This window comes from Branchiostoma lanceolatum, chromosome 17 (assembly GCF_035083965.1).
Source record: "Branchiostoma lanceolatum isolate klBraLanc5 chromosome 17, klBraLanc5.hap2, whole genome shotgun sequence".
Lineage (NCBI taxonomy): Eukaryota > Metazoa > Chordata > Leptocardii > Amphioxiformes > Branchiostomatidae > Branchiostoma > Branchiostoma lanceolatum.
The window spans coordinates 19,682,572-19,697,409 of NC_089738.1; the positions used below are offsets into that span (position 1 = coordinate 19,682,572).

The 14,838-nt window shown below is 43.1% G+C and overlaps 1 protein-coding gene across 1 annotated transcript; it reads right to left on the reverse strand.

Moving 5' to 3' along the window:
- Positions 1-500: 500 nt before the first annotated feature.
- LOC136423562 (X-ray radiation resistance-associated protein 1-like) lies at positions 501-11,478 on the reverse strand. Its single transcript, XM_066411786.1, has 17 exons — positions 11,342-11,478; positions 10,126-10,325; positions 9,663-9,734; positions 9,347-9,419; positions 8,736-8,833; positions 8,315-8,460; positions 7,935-8,045; positions 7,272-7,474; positions 6,704-6,843; positions 5,929-6,022; positions 5,072-5,129; positions 4,338-4,660; positions 3,574-3,716; positions 2,911-3,088; positions 2,314-2,426; positions 1,861-1,966; positions 501-1,351 (listed from the first exon to the last, which is right to left on the reverse strand). Exons 1-17 carry the CDS (start codon positions 11,460-11,462, stop codon positions 1,140-1,142), a joined length of 2,391 nt encoding a protein of 796 aa, XP_066267883.1. The 5' UTR covers positions 11,463-11,478; the 3' UTR covers positions 501-1,139.
- Between the last annotated feature and the right edge of the window lie 3,360 nt (positions 11,479-14,838).

Here is a 14,838-nt window from a genome sequence, read left to right on the forward strand (position 1 = left end):
TCCCCGGTACACTGAACCTGTAAATACTGTACATAGCGACTGTCTCCCCTGTTACGACCAGTGGAAGAGTAGCTCATCTGTTCATTGAGTTCATTTGAGCTAAACTGGTTCGAGATTCCTTTCCTTTTCCTTCCTTTCCTTTCCTTTTACTGTTTTCAATCACAGTCAAACCTGACGAGCCGATCATCTTCATGCATAGGTCACATTAAAACAGTCCCGTCCAACTTCACATAGTTAATACCGTCTTGTCTGGAGCACCAACCCCAGTCACCAACCATTTTTCTTTAGTGGGTGTTGAGACCAAGTTTGTATTTGTATTTTCAATGTACTTTGGATATTGTGTCAGGGCTGGAGTATTTAACGGACCTACACTACAGAATTGTGAGGCATTTACTTCATCTCAATACAGTTCGGTTGCCCCTACAAATTATAAAAGAAGTCCCAGCATACAGGACAAGACATGTTACATGTAATACAGCTCATAGGTTGACAGATTCGTATTCGACTGTTCTCCAAACTCTTTTATTTTTCACACATTCTGGAAGATGCTCCTTACAATTTATAGTACTTTAATCACACAGACCATATTTACAACTAAGACAATCCTGTACATTTCTATTTACACATCAATGATGTCAGTGAAACTCTATGTCATAATGTCTAATACTTTTCACTGCAAGTGAAATACATGTTGCAGTATGAATAAAGCATGGTAAGTTTCTGTTAGTATCTATTAATATGTTACCAACACTCCCTCCTTTCAATAGATATGTTTTCATTCAGACATATGACTTGCAGACAGCATTGGCAACATAAAGAAATAAAATTACACATTTTGACCAACATGAAAATGGAAGTTTGGCTATTTCCTATAATGTGTGCCCTGGCTGCTTTTTATAAAATTTGAAAAGAATATTTTATCCATTTTCACCTGTATAAAAATGCTTCACTTTTATCATCTGTAGTGACAAAAATATTGTATACAAACAAATACCCAAAATTTTTACAAGTTTGACATTGGCTTATGTATGGGTCCTGAAGAATTCTTCTACAGATTCAAGGTACTTGTATACAAACAAAAGTATGTCAAAGTCTGTACAAGATATGACCTTGACTTCAGTGAGGGTCCTAAAGAATTCTTAGGTGTCCTTTGACATATTTGTGAGCTGCCTGATTTTCTCCTTGGTGTCCATGATTTCCTGCACAGTCTGCCTGACCTCCGCCTGTACCCGCTTGTGTTCCTGCATGGACTCGGCGCGAACCGTGTTGTACTTTGCTTGGACTTCTCCCAGCAGCTGGGCCGCCTCCGGGAACTCTCGCTTGAACTTCTTCTTGTCCTTCAGTGCAGAGGCTGAGAGAGAAATGAGACAATCTTTAATGACATCTCATTACAATAAAAACTTAAAGACGTAACCTTCATTTCCGGGAACTTCCGCTTAAACTTCTTCTTATCCTTCAGTGCTGAGGCTGAAAGAGTAAAAAAAGCAATCGTCCTCAATTGAGGCAAAGCATAATGATTTTTCAAGTATCACTAGTACTGCAATGTGGTTTTGCTACGGCTCATGTTTTTTCGCCAAGCATACAGGGTCACTCCTACTCTTCTCGATAAGAGTGTTGGGTTCTTTTACGTGCAGAGGTTTGATGTTTGAGGCTAACACCGAAAGCTCCATCATACTTGTTTCTGAGAGTCCCAATGTCATGAGATTTGAAACTTTCAATGTCCCCTGTTGCATTATGTGTGCGTGATGTCTAAAATCACTTCAAAACATGCTCTTACAATGTAGTGTCTATAAGACAGATATCTCAATAGGACGCAAACAGAACTGTGCTTTATAAAAAGTGAAAGATCTGTAGCCCTACCCAAGCTGGTCTCGATGACGGTGATCTCATCCTTCATCTGGTCCAACATCCGGTCCAGCTTATCCATCCTCCTCTCTCTGGTGGGGGCGGGGGGCATGGCTCGTGTCTGGGACAAGCAGAAGCAGTCATGATAATACAATCCTTATTCTAATATGACATCTTTTAAACAAAACACAATAATCATGAATTCAGCACTCAGGACGGCACCAGTCTCTTTCAAAGCTTGAATTCTTAGCTGTCCTCTAATTTTTTGCAATCTACAGATTCAAGATACTTGTTTACAAACAAGACTAAGTCAGACTCTTGTTAAAGGGCTACTTTCAATCCAAAAAGAACACATTTTCAAGTTGTCAATGTGTTCTCAAACCAACCAACAAAAAAGTACCCTTCTGTCTGAAAATATCAGCACATAAAAGTGTCATTTTTGCGGGAGAGAGGGTGAAGGGAACATACCTTCTTGGCAGGTAGGAATGGCTTCTGTATTGTGCTGAGATCCACTGCTGTGTCCCTGAACACCAGCGGATGTTTCAGGGCGTACTCCAACGCTCGCACGGTTCCATTGATGTCTGAAACCAACAATCAGATGTTATATGTACATGTAAGCCATTCTTAACAAAGATGGGGGATGGATATGCTGCTGTAAAGTTATGATCCACCGTTCACAGAGTCACATCTTCTATCTGCATAATGTGTGACGTCACAGAAGCAGTGGACTGCCCATTCCTTGTAGTCTCTACCAGACTAACCGCCCCGGCTATAGCGTGAATATTTGCCAGGGGAGTTTGGCTATCAAGGGTTTCATTTGCAAGCCCAGTTAGGATTGCAGATTGGACCCTCTCTCCGTAGCCGACCCCCTTAGCATACTATTCACTCTATTTGGCCAATTTCTGCTATTTTCCCACGCATCCGCGGGGCCTGGTAGAGGCTAGATTCCTTGATAATTTGTTGGAGTTGATGGACAGTGGAAAATTTGGGTCCCATTTTTGTGTTGGACAGTACAAGTACAGTTGAACTTTTCATCAGAAGGTTCTAGTTCATTTTAGTGGTTACCTGTGGGTACGTTTGTTCCTGCATCCCCGTCTGCATCCAGTAAGATCTCGTAGCCTCGGTACTTCTCCGGAACTTTCTCTTTTCTCTTCTTGTGCTTTTTTCTTCTTCTCTCCTCAGGAGCAGCTTCTTTCTTTTGCTGTGTTGCATCTTCCTTCACTTCCTCCCCCTGGTCATCAATCTGAGTGTTGTATGAAGAATAAATTCTGTTAACTTCCCAAAACCTACTCATTGCAGAAAAAGAGGGACACTTCTACTACTTCTAAAAAGAAGTCAAATCCAAAAAGCTTAGATTGTATTCCGCAAGAGTTCTTATTAGAATAGCCACTTGTTCCACTTGTCACGATTGTTAACTTGAACTGTATATATATTTTTTGTATACTGTAATTCTTGATTTGTTAGCTGTAACTTAATTTTAGTTGATTTAACGATCACTAGTCAACCGCTAAAATTTCATCATCGCAAATATTAGATCACTAATATTTGAGACAGTAATTTTTGTTCAAACCATTAAATTAAGTGCAGTGACCTACTCCATTTTTCCCAAACCGCTATATTTTCCTGCCACTATGTTAAAGTGATTTACAGTATATGTTGCAGTAAGTCCTTGGGCAAGAACTTGCAAATAAAATTCTTTATCATCTGTGATGTCCTAGCTATACTAACCTGTGTGAGGAAGATGGGTTCGCTGTCGTCTGTTGGCTGTCTCCTTCCTTCCCTCGTTCCCGAGTCCTGAGGTTCCAGATGCTCCCAGGCGTCGGCTCGTCTCAAGCCCGGCATGGAGTCATCTGAGTCAGGCTCTGGGTGTCCTGAAGGGGAGGAAACTTCAATCAATCAATCAATCAATCAATCAATCAATCAATCAATCAATCAATCAATCAATCAATCAATCAATCAATCAATCAAACAATCTAGAGGAAGATATAGCTACAAATTATGGCTATTCTGAATGGAGTTTAAACTGTAAAAGCCAACACAACAGAGACGGAGGGCGCCATAGACTTTCTGCAACATATGATCCACTGCTCACCGAGTCACGTGTCTCATCTGCATAACGTGACGTCACAGAAGCAGTGGATGGTTCATTCCTTGAAAAAGACTGTAGCTGTTCAGTCGAAAATTTGGGTCAGTCCAATTTATTGTATTGGCTTTGACAGTTTAAACTCCATTCAGAATGACTGCTACCAACACAGATGAACTTTCAAGTGAATATTATGGCTATTGATGACTCAATTGTCTGAGTAGGGCTCCGAAAATGACCGACTATTGATGAACTGTGACATTCGGCTTCAGACTGTAAGAAAAGCTTTTTAAGACTTTTTTGAGAATGTTTTGTGATTTAATAGGACAAGCTAAAATCCTGTACAATGGTAGTAGTCACACAAACTGCAAGGGTGATTGAACGATAATGTTTGAAATGAAATCGGTACCTGAGGGTTCCGTTCGCGGACGTTCTTGCCGTGAGGTTGAGATGGGAGGTAACGGTCGGGCTGGGAAGGTCTGCGCTCGCTCAATCCCCCCTACGTCTGGCCGTGGTACGGTCCCGCCTGTGGACGGCATGTGGCTGGAGGGTGGTGTGGAAGAGCCCAAGTCTGTGGCGGTGGGGAGGGACAGGGTGTAGGCGGAGGGGGGCGGCCCCTCCAACATGGGGTAGAGGGGCAGTTTTGGGACCTTCCGAACTCGCTCCTTCACGGTTCGCTTTGCCCTCTGTTCTACTACAACCGGCGGCTTCTGGAGCTCACCTGGTTTCAACCTGGAAAGGGAAAAGGGAAAATTAACCTTTAGCAACCAGAGTAGCCATTTGACTCAATTCTCCATTGGTTACAAGTTTCTTTTTTAAGGCAGGAGGGAGAAGATTAGAAGTTCTTGTAAACAGATGAAGTTCAAGGGCTTATATATATATATATATATGTAACAAGTTGGTTTATGTAATATAACCAGGTAGGATGTTAATTGGAGGTCCTGTGTTTGAGGAGAGCCACACTGCAAGCACGTAAAAGAACTCATCACGCTTATGTAAGAGTAGGGGTCCTTCCCGGTGTGAGTGGATCGAAAGTTATAGTGTATGGTTATAATATGGGCCACGTACAGATGCAGAATCTTCAATAAGTTGAAGTTGGTAGCCTTAAAAGGGAGAAGAGAAGAAGAGAAGGAAAAAACTCACCTGACCAGGTTGATCCCGAGTCTGTCAGTAAGGAAGCGTTTCAGCAGCGGAGGGTCTCCTGAGGGGGGAGGGAAGTCTTTAAAAATATTTGGACAAGCTGCCAAGTAACGGTGGGTTTTTTTCGTTTACGCTTCACACCATGATTTCTGAAGAAATTCAATGCAGTCCCCTCTTCTTGCGTCTAAAATTTTGACAAAAACAGAAGGTGTCTAAGTGGGCTTGAAATCTGTGTGCTTCATCGATTGGAAGATGTCTGATCTAAAATGTGATAGATCCTTTGTGTTTACCAAAGTCACTCTCCAAGTGTGTGTTGATAAGTGCTTCATGACTGTTCTCAAGACAAAGTGAATAAAGAAAAAGGACTTTCTTTTGTGCTTTTGTTCATGCTAATGTGAACCGTACAGATAAAGTTGTGGAAACTTTAACAGACTCTGACTCACTGAAACCTTTTTGTCCTGAAGTATTGGGAAGAAAATAATGAAACTACATCATGAGACATGTCGACAGCAACAAGTAACACAGTTTGAAAGAAAAATTAAATCCATAAATTCTTTTGCACTAAAACATCCTGCCAAAAAATCACTGTAAAATTAAGCCTTCAAAGACTGTAGTAAATAACATTTAATTGATCTGATAAGAAGAAAATATAACTTCATTAGATTTAAAGTATGATTATCTTCTACAAGGAAATGGGATGTACCACAGGTTAAGGGGGTTGTTCTATAGAAGATGAAATGGAACATACCACTATGCTTGGTTGTGAGGGGGTTGCTGTGTGTGTGTTATAAAATGGAACGTACCACTGTGCTTGGTTGTGAGGGGGTTGCTGTGTGTGTGTGTTATGAGATGGAACGTACCACTGTGCTTGGTTGTGAGGGGGTTGCTGTGAATGACCACCTCAGACAGAAGTGGCCAGGCAGCGAGGGCTATCAGGTCCTCCTCTTCTGTTATCTGAGCAGGAAAAAAAGGAACAAAGTCTTTCAGTGAACGCTCAATGGTCTTTAAGGTCTTCCAATGATCCCTCATTGATGTTGATCACAAATCTCTGTCCTGTGGATGCGTCTTAATGAACTTTAGTCCAGCTTTGAGCATAGAAAGCAAGACCACATTTGAAGAAAAAAATTACATGTAATAATGTTGTTGTTTTTTTTATTGGTCAGAAATTACCCGCAATGGCAGCCTTTCTAGCGCTGAATTGATGCTGGGTTTACAGGTTTCACAAAATACACAACATATATGATATCTTATCCACACTTGCATTTTGTGGAACTGTCGCAAGGGTCTGGGCGGCTGCCATTCGGTGCCAGCAGGTGACCTCAATACGACTTCCCCCGACCGAAGTCAGGTACTCATTTACACCTGGGTGGAGTGAGGAAAGTCGTGTAAAGTGCCCTTCCCAAGGACACAAGATCGGTGACGTGACAGGATTCGAACTCGGGACCTCTTGGTCCTGAGTCGAACGCTCTGCCGTTGCGCCACACGACCCCACAATTCTGATAATCCTTATTGTTTGACATTCAGGTATACAGTAAGAAAATGGTGATCAAGCACATTGTAAACTATATGTGCCATTGTGAGTATGCATTTTTCTCACAAAATTTCATGATTGAGTTTCTTAACGAGAATCTTCACCATGTTGTTTGCGATGCTGAGATATCTGAGTTCGGGGAAGGGTGGGGGGGCCTCCTCGGCGTCCAGCAGGGCTTCTTCCTCTGAGGAATCACGGTCCTCCTCCAACACAGCCTCCAGGTTAGACGGGATCTCCGGGGTAACTGCAAACAAACAAACAAAAAACAAACAATGCATTAGCAATATGGTCAAAACAGTGGTGACAGGACTGCGCTACAATAAACTAGAAAACTCTACCCAAAATATTTTTCTTGTTTTTTCCTGTTTTCTTAACTCATGGACAAAAATCAATGACAATTATTTTTCATGGGGATCTTATTTTGTAGTAGCAGTGGGGGGGGGAAGGTTTTTGCAGTGTTTTAAGTTTGTCGTTGAACAACTCTGTAGTAATAGGATACATATTTGCAGACATAATTTCAAGGCACAGTGGAAACCACAAAAATGAAACTACAGAAAGCACTTTAAGATGATTAATTTTGCAGGAATACTCATGAGCCAGAGGGCACCCTAGACCAAGTCAGCAATGTCAAAATGATTCTGTTAAACAGTAAGGCCCCTTAGGTGTACTTACTCCCCGTGCCGACGTCTGCCGTGCCATTCTGCAGCAAGCTCTCCTTGCTGAGCTGGGGGGTCTTGATGGGGGATTGTCCTGCGGGGTTGCGTGAGTCACGTGACTGCGGGGGGAAGGAAGGGCTCTCCAGCAAACCCCCTTCCATAGCCCTCAGGTGGGGGATGGAGTACACCTGGTTATGGTCCATGTGCAGGTGCTTCAACCTGGGGGCAAAGGTCAAATTATTAACCTGGGGGTCAAGGGCAGGTCAGCAGATAGGTCAAAGGTCACTTCAGCACATGAACAGAATTGAAGTAAAAACTCTAGTTAATAGTATTTGATCTTTTCTTGACCTTTCTTAATCAATTAACTTTCATATCGTATTTTGGAATTGGTCTCAGACGAATTGCTTTATAATCCTATAGTGCTAATTGGAACACTTTGTATGTACAAATGTACATAAGTCAAAACTGCCCAAGAAGACCACTCCAAGTGTATTGAAGAAATCTGGTCTATGTGGACAGGTGGTCATTATAGACAGGGTTCTTAATGCTTGTGTCAATGGGAAAATTATCTAAGGCACCGCCAAGAAGTGGTCACATTGGCCAGGTGTTCTTTATCTAAAGATTGTTCATTGCAATGGTTTGAGTGTCTACATCAATATCTGATAAGTGCTTGGCTCACTTCTTGAGTCCTGCCAGACTTGCAAAGGTTTGTAGCTCCGTTAGTTTGTTGTCGTCCAGAAACAGAATCTCCAGCGCAGCGAACCTCCAGACTGGGTTCTCCTCCAGCAGACTGGAAACAAACAAGCAAAAAGACATAAAACTTCATCTAGGTTTAGTTTACTCTTTTCAGTAGTATGGTCAAACTGAGTGGATCAAACCTTACAGATTCTGGTCTTACGCAGCTTGTTCCTACTGGTGTGTAACAGCTAAAGGTAGTTTACCGAAACAAACAAATCTACTTCAACTCATTACATCAATTTTCTGTGTCTGTTTGTCTGTCTGTTAGTCTGTCTGTGTCTGTCTGTGTGTTCCTGTAGTTATCTTCATACTCAAACTCACTCATCAGGCTCTATGTGCGGGCGTGCCATCTCAGGTGGCAGCGACTTCAGGTGGTTCCCCGTCAGGTGCAGCACCTTCAGCCGCGGCAGGAACCCCAGCGACAGGATACTCTCCTCGCTCACACTGTTATAGGACAGGTCAAGCACCTGGGGACAGAGGGCAAAGGTTAAAGATCAGAGGTCATAGGGGTAAGAGATAGATTGACAGCACAAGGAAGAGTTTCATGTTATGTATATGATTATTCCTGCCTATCTATTCCTCACCTCCCTATGTTGACGCTGATGTTTGTGATGTCGTTTAATGATTAGAATCTAACAACAGTTTTTGTGTTCTAGCTACCGGTACCTGAACTTTATATTCTGTCCTTCGAGGACTAGACTGTATCTGATGTGTTATGATTATTCAATTTTGTGTTTCTCACCTCCAGATGCTGGAAGTCCCCGAAGTTGACGCTGATGTTCGTGATGTCGTTCACTGGCAGCTCCAGCTCCCGCACGATCGGGAAGAAGCGGAAAATTTCTGGGAGAGAAGAAAAACAACAGATGTCTTACAGAATGAGGGAAAGATTGGATTCAACCCCCTCCCTGCTGCCTTACCCCATAAACAATACAAACTTAGGGCCAGACAGCTACCTTAGCACTCACACTCAGCCCGCCCTCCCTGGCTGAAGGCACAACTGTAAAGCCATTCAATATTGCAGTCGGTAATTTTGGTGGTTTACGGCATTCAATTTCAGCGGTGGGAACAAATATCACTGACACTGTCTGAAATGAAGAGTGATCAAATATTTGCGATGATGAAATTCTAGCAGTTGAGTAGTGACCGCAAAAGTTTCTAAAATTAAGTTACCATGGAGCAAATCAAGAATTACAATAATCTAAAACAAAAGCAGCATCATACCATGATAATAGTATGACTAGTGGTGTTTTAACAATTCTGCTACATTTTTGGCCATTTCATGTGTTGCCATGGCCCACAAGCAGAGATGCAGATCTTATTTCTAAAAGATGAAAAAAATTTAAAAAGACTCACCAAAAGGTAGCGTGTTTTCCCCTGCGTTGATGTAAGCCACGTTGTCAAACAGCTGGAAGTCCACTTCTTTTGCCTGCAAAAATGGAGAAGAAAAAAACAGAATGAAAGTTCTGACTCAAGTTCCCACAGGCACTGAGGAAAAATGGCTGGAGGTGGTTGCCTAGGTCAGGTGGTTGTCCAACCAGGTTCGACTGTTCTTGTTTATTGTTCATATTTACCCTGAAAAGCTCCTTGTCGCTGATGTTGTTGTTTATTGTTCATATTTACCCTGAAAAGCTCCTTGTCGCTGATGTTGTTGTTTATTGTTCATATTTACCCTGAAAAGCTCCTTGTCGCTGATGTTGATGGCACAGAGGTCGCTGGGGTCGTCCACACAGTGGACCCGCATCTGTGAGGTAAAGAAGACATGGTGGTGAACTGAAGTGACAGTGATATCGATCCAGTTTAGCTGACTAGTTATTCTTCCAGTGGTCGTGACAGAGAAGACAGACGCTGTGTACAGTATTCACAGGTTCATTTTACCTGGGAAATTCCTCTAACTCTTTTCGACAGGCACAATGAACAGTGTACCAAGGTTTAAACTTTAATGTCCCGCCCTAGGGACTGTGACCTTTTCCGGTAGCGTGCTTGTCAGGTGAGCGACAACAGCTTGAATAAAACCCAGGGCTTCTTTATATTTACCCTAACCAAACAAATACTCAAAGTGGAATGTTTTTATAATGTCTAACCTAAGGTATGTTGAAATATTGGCTTTGACAAAAAAAAGTATCATGACTTACAAGGAAGAAGCCGTCCAGTAACCCGATCCTGTCCTCCACCTGTGACGTCGTGAAGCGGCTCCCGTAACCGGGCGTCTCCGACAGCGTGTTGGTGCGGCGCAGCTCCGAACGGATCTGCAGCAGGTCGCGCGGCTTGGCGCACAGCACGGCCTTGAACCTGCGCTGTTCCTCCTCCCGCTTCGCCAGCAGCCATGCTCCCGCTGGGGGCAGAGGTTAGAGGTTACTGGGGCTAGAGGTCAGAGCAGCAGAGGTTAGAGGTCACATGTTACCGAGTCAGAAGGGTCTTCACTCTATATATGGTTTCCCCATGGCTTTCTTTTTAAACTGTTAGTTGTTTGATATATGCTGAGTTATACTTGTCAGTAGGACTTAATATTCAATTCTGTACACAGCTATGCTGTTAGAGCCATCTTTCTTAAGGTGTGAAATATCTAAATTCGATGTGGGGCAGAGATCTGGGTTACACTTCAGCTAATATAAATGTTGTCCATAAACACAGGTAAAGTTTTGTGCTATTTCAAGAAAGCATTGACAGGTTGTATAAAAAAAATATTAGTTTATGACACAATCTAGAATTAGAAACAGGGTTGAGGTGTCACCTGTCTATCAATCGATCATGTAATGTTGATACTTTCTAAATCACCTGTAAGTCTTTCAAAGAAAGCGCTGTTAACCACCTGTGAACTGCTACAGGTGAAAAATGTATCATTTTTTTCCAGAGCTATATTTTGTAAACTTTTCTCGGAAAGCATCAGGCTGTGCTGGTCATTAAACATGTCACTGGCGAGCTCATTCTGTGGAAGCTGAACACCATTAGGGGTACAAGGGTACAAGAGCCCTGCTATGGAAAGTGCTATAAATATTTCAAAAAGACTAGTTCGGCACTTTGTTTTGGTTTTGCTCGTGACACAGAATCGGATCCGGATGTTAAGGTTTCGGATTTGCCATTGCTATTTGCAGCTAGTCTATTTGCCTTTATTTATATCTAAACCCATGCAGATGCCATGAAGTGGCCAAAGTAGTCCATAGTTCGTGCTGAAGGTCTAAAACACCGTTATGCATTCTCAATCTTGTTTAACATCAGCGCCCCCCTCCCACACATAAACACTTGATCCTGCTCTAACGTTGACAACTTCGCAATGATAAATAGTGATTTTAAAAGAAGATTCGAGCTGAATTCACCCTTTAAGTGCCTTCAATGATTCTTTAAACCTACCTTCGTCCGCCTGCCTGGCTAGCACGCCTCTCACGGGGAAAGAACTGGTGATATTCGGGGTGGATTTGCCGTCGTCCAGTTTGTACACCCCAGCAGCCGCCATCTTGGACTCCGACACCATGGCAACAGCGGGGTTACCAGCGGCCAGTCAAAAGCGCCGTCTAGCGGTTTGTATCAGAACAACAGCAAAAAACACCTGTTCTTGAGAAGGTTTTTCCTATGAAAATACCTACTGACATAGAAAGCTGTAACTTTGTTGGTGTTAAGAGTTTACTTTTACATGTGGTTTTGCTTGTATATATTGTTACACGGCTACATTCCTGCTAGCCACGTAGAAGAGGCGCCTAGCTGTTATACACGGTACCATTATAACAGTTTTCAACCACCTGTCAGAGTTGCCACCTGCGACTTACTTGGCAGCGGTTCGCAGTTTTCTCCCCTTTGGAGCAGGTTTCTCTTTCCTTCCCCCATGCACTAGCGCCCTCTAGCTGTTACTATATGATTTGCATCTTGAACTAGATGTCACAATTCCTTCTTATGACCAACTTTTGAGGCGATGGTTCCGTTTTATGTCGTTGTTCATAAGCTAACCGAAGGCGGACCGGTGTTTCGTTCCTCCATGCACGAGCGCCATCTAGCTGTAATAATCTGCATTGCAGCTAGAACTACGTGTCAGAATTCCTTCTCACAACCTACTTTCGAGATGATGGTTAGGTATTTTGTCATCTAACCGTAGGCGGCAGGTGTCGGACAGGGTTTGGGTTTAATCTCTCATAGTGTCACATCCGCCGTGCTGGTTAGATTAGGGTGTCAGGTTACGTTAATATGTGATTTGCATAATCTCCAAGCAGATGTTGGGTGGCTGTTGTAAGAAAAGCTTGACTGTCAGAGAAGTCCGGCAGCCAGAAAACGTTACGACTTCCACCAAGCATCTGCTTGGATTTTAGGTTTTTGTAAAATAATAGTTGGCCATTGTTTTTCCATGTGCCCATATTTTCGTTTTCTGAACATTCTGAACTGTTTTTCGAACTTTGAACTGTATTTTTGTGCGTAGTAACATATGTCCTAGTCCAACTGATGTATATCAAGGGGAAACTGACACTTCTGTCATTATCAGAACCTTGCTGAACAAACAAAAATCGCTCAATCAATTCGTGACCGCGCCTCTAATTCATATTGTCACAGCCGCAGTTTTATACGCCACGTGCAATAATAGAACGCCTCAGGTCAGCGTCCCTACCCCATCACTACATCAGGCTTCCCGTGCCGAACTTTCCACCGGTTTCCGATAAACATGAATCTATTTTTCCCGTCGATGCAAGTCTAATTCCTCCCGCAGGGCTGGACAGTGTCGGGATCGATGGTTTGCTATTCCTGTAGCGTGCGGTATTGACCCGCCAGCGGCCCGTGGTTGGCAAAGGTGACTCCCTCTGATGTTAAAGGAAACCCAAGCAATATCAGGGCCCGAAACTCGGATTTTGAAAGTCTTATTTAGTCATTTCTATACATGATTGGTTCAAGCAACACTATCACAATGTATAGCGACGCACACATATGACGTCGTTGTGATGTGAGAACTCACTGAAAATCGTCGCCGGGGTTTTTGTAGGCTTGCTACAGGGGTAAGCCTTTGCTATTCCTGTAGCATGTAGTATTGACCCGCCAGCGGCAGGTTCGACTCCCTCTGATGTTAGAACATTCTCCGGTCGTCGGTCCGGAAGGGAAACGCAAATGTAACTCGATCTGTCAGTATCGAAATTGAACTGTAACTTCCAACATCTTGTTACATTTTGAAATTGACTGAATTACACTCACTCCCTTAAAGTTACAACTCGAAATTTGATCTTGTTATTCTGTCTTGGACTAGCCAACCCAAATGCTGTAATTTACTTGCTTTTGTTGTTGTATTTGTCTTTGTAAACTGTGATTTGTATTTTAAGAGGTGATGTTTGATATTAGCTACTCGCTAGATCACCTCTGTGTCATGTGTATTCTTTTCTTGATTGATAAAAAATAACAAGACAGCGAAATATTATACCAATAATGCCCTTTGCTTTCTGCCGTCAGCTTTTCGGTCGTTGGCACGGCAGAAATATGCAAATGTTTGACTTGGAATTCTATCTCAAGCTACAGCTGCAAGCGTCGCACGTTCGATATGTTGATATGTTACCAATTTGAAATTACAATTTTGTCACAGGTAGGGGGGTCTTTTAATTGGCTGTGCTATAGTTAATTCACCCGAAGAGAGTAAAGTATTGCTTTGGGCTTGTCTGTCTGTTTGTATGTATGCTCGTCTCTGGTCTGTGTCTGTCTGTTTGTCTCTTTCTCTCCTCTCTCTCTCTCTCTCTCTCTCTCTCTCTCTCTCTCTCTCTCTCTCTCTCTCTCTCTCTCTCTCTCTCTCTCTCTCTCTCTCTCTCTCTCTCTCTCTCTCTCTCTCTCTCTCCTCTCTCTCTCTCTCTCTCTCTCCTCTCTCTCTCTCTCTCTCCGAATCTCTCCCTTTCGTTCTCTCTCTCTCTAGCTCTCTCTCTCTCTCCCTCTCTCTCTCTCTCTCTCTCTCCGTATCTCTCCGTATCTCTCCCTTTCGTTCTCTCTCTCTCTAGCTCTCTCTCTTCTCTCTCTCTCTCTCTTCACTCTCTCTCCTCTCTCTCTCTCTCCGTATCTCTCCCTTTCGTTCTCTCCCTCTCTCTCTCTCCTCTCTCTCCCTCTCTCTCTCCCTCTCTCCCTCTCACTCTCCCCTTTCTCTCTCTCCCCCTCTCTCTCTCCCTCTCTCTCTCCCTCTCTCTCTCCTCTCTCTCTCTTTCTCTCTCTCTCTCTCTCTCTCTCTCTCTCTCTCTCTCTCTCTCTCTCTCTCTCTCCTCTCTCTCTTTATCTCTCTCTAGCCCCACTCTCTGTTTCTGTGACCCAAATATACACAAAGCGGCACTACAATACTTTGTCAGTCCAGTGGCAATAGAAGGATCGCAAGGCAATATATAGGTATTGGGGCGAAGTCTGCCATCTGTAGTTCCCGTGTTTGATAAGGGACGGGGATTTGGGGCCACTCAATGATCAAACCAGATCTCAATTCTGTGTTGGTCACGTTCCCCTTGTTTTAGAACCCTGGTGCGCAGGCTCAAGCTTCTCTCTTATAACGTCTTATACGGCTACAACTTGCCCCCCGCGACCCCTCACTTACCCGTCTTACACGTCTATGTTTTTACGGCTTGAAACTCACATAAACTGAACGGGCGGCGCATTTTACTCCCGCAATTTTCTCAGGAAGGACATAAAACCCCGTTAGATTAGACACTATGTCTTGTATAATGTGCAGTCCGTATTCCCATGTGGTCCTGTGTAAGGTTTAGTGCGTCGCTTGTAGTTATAATCAGTATGCGGGTACGGGTACGTATTACTGTAAAATGGAAAATGTTCGCGGTGGTTTAATGTTTGAGTTTATTTACGGTGAACTCTTCGCCGCGAATTAACTTACAACAGCGTGAACATTTTCCATTTTTACA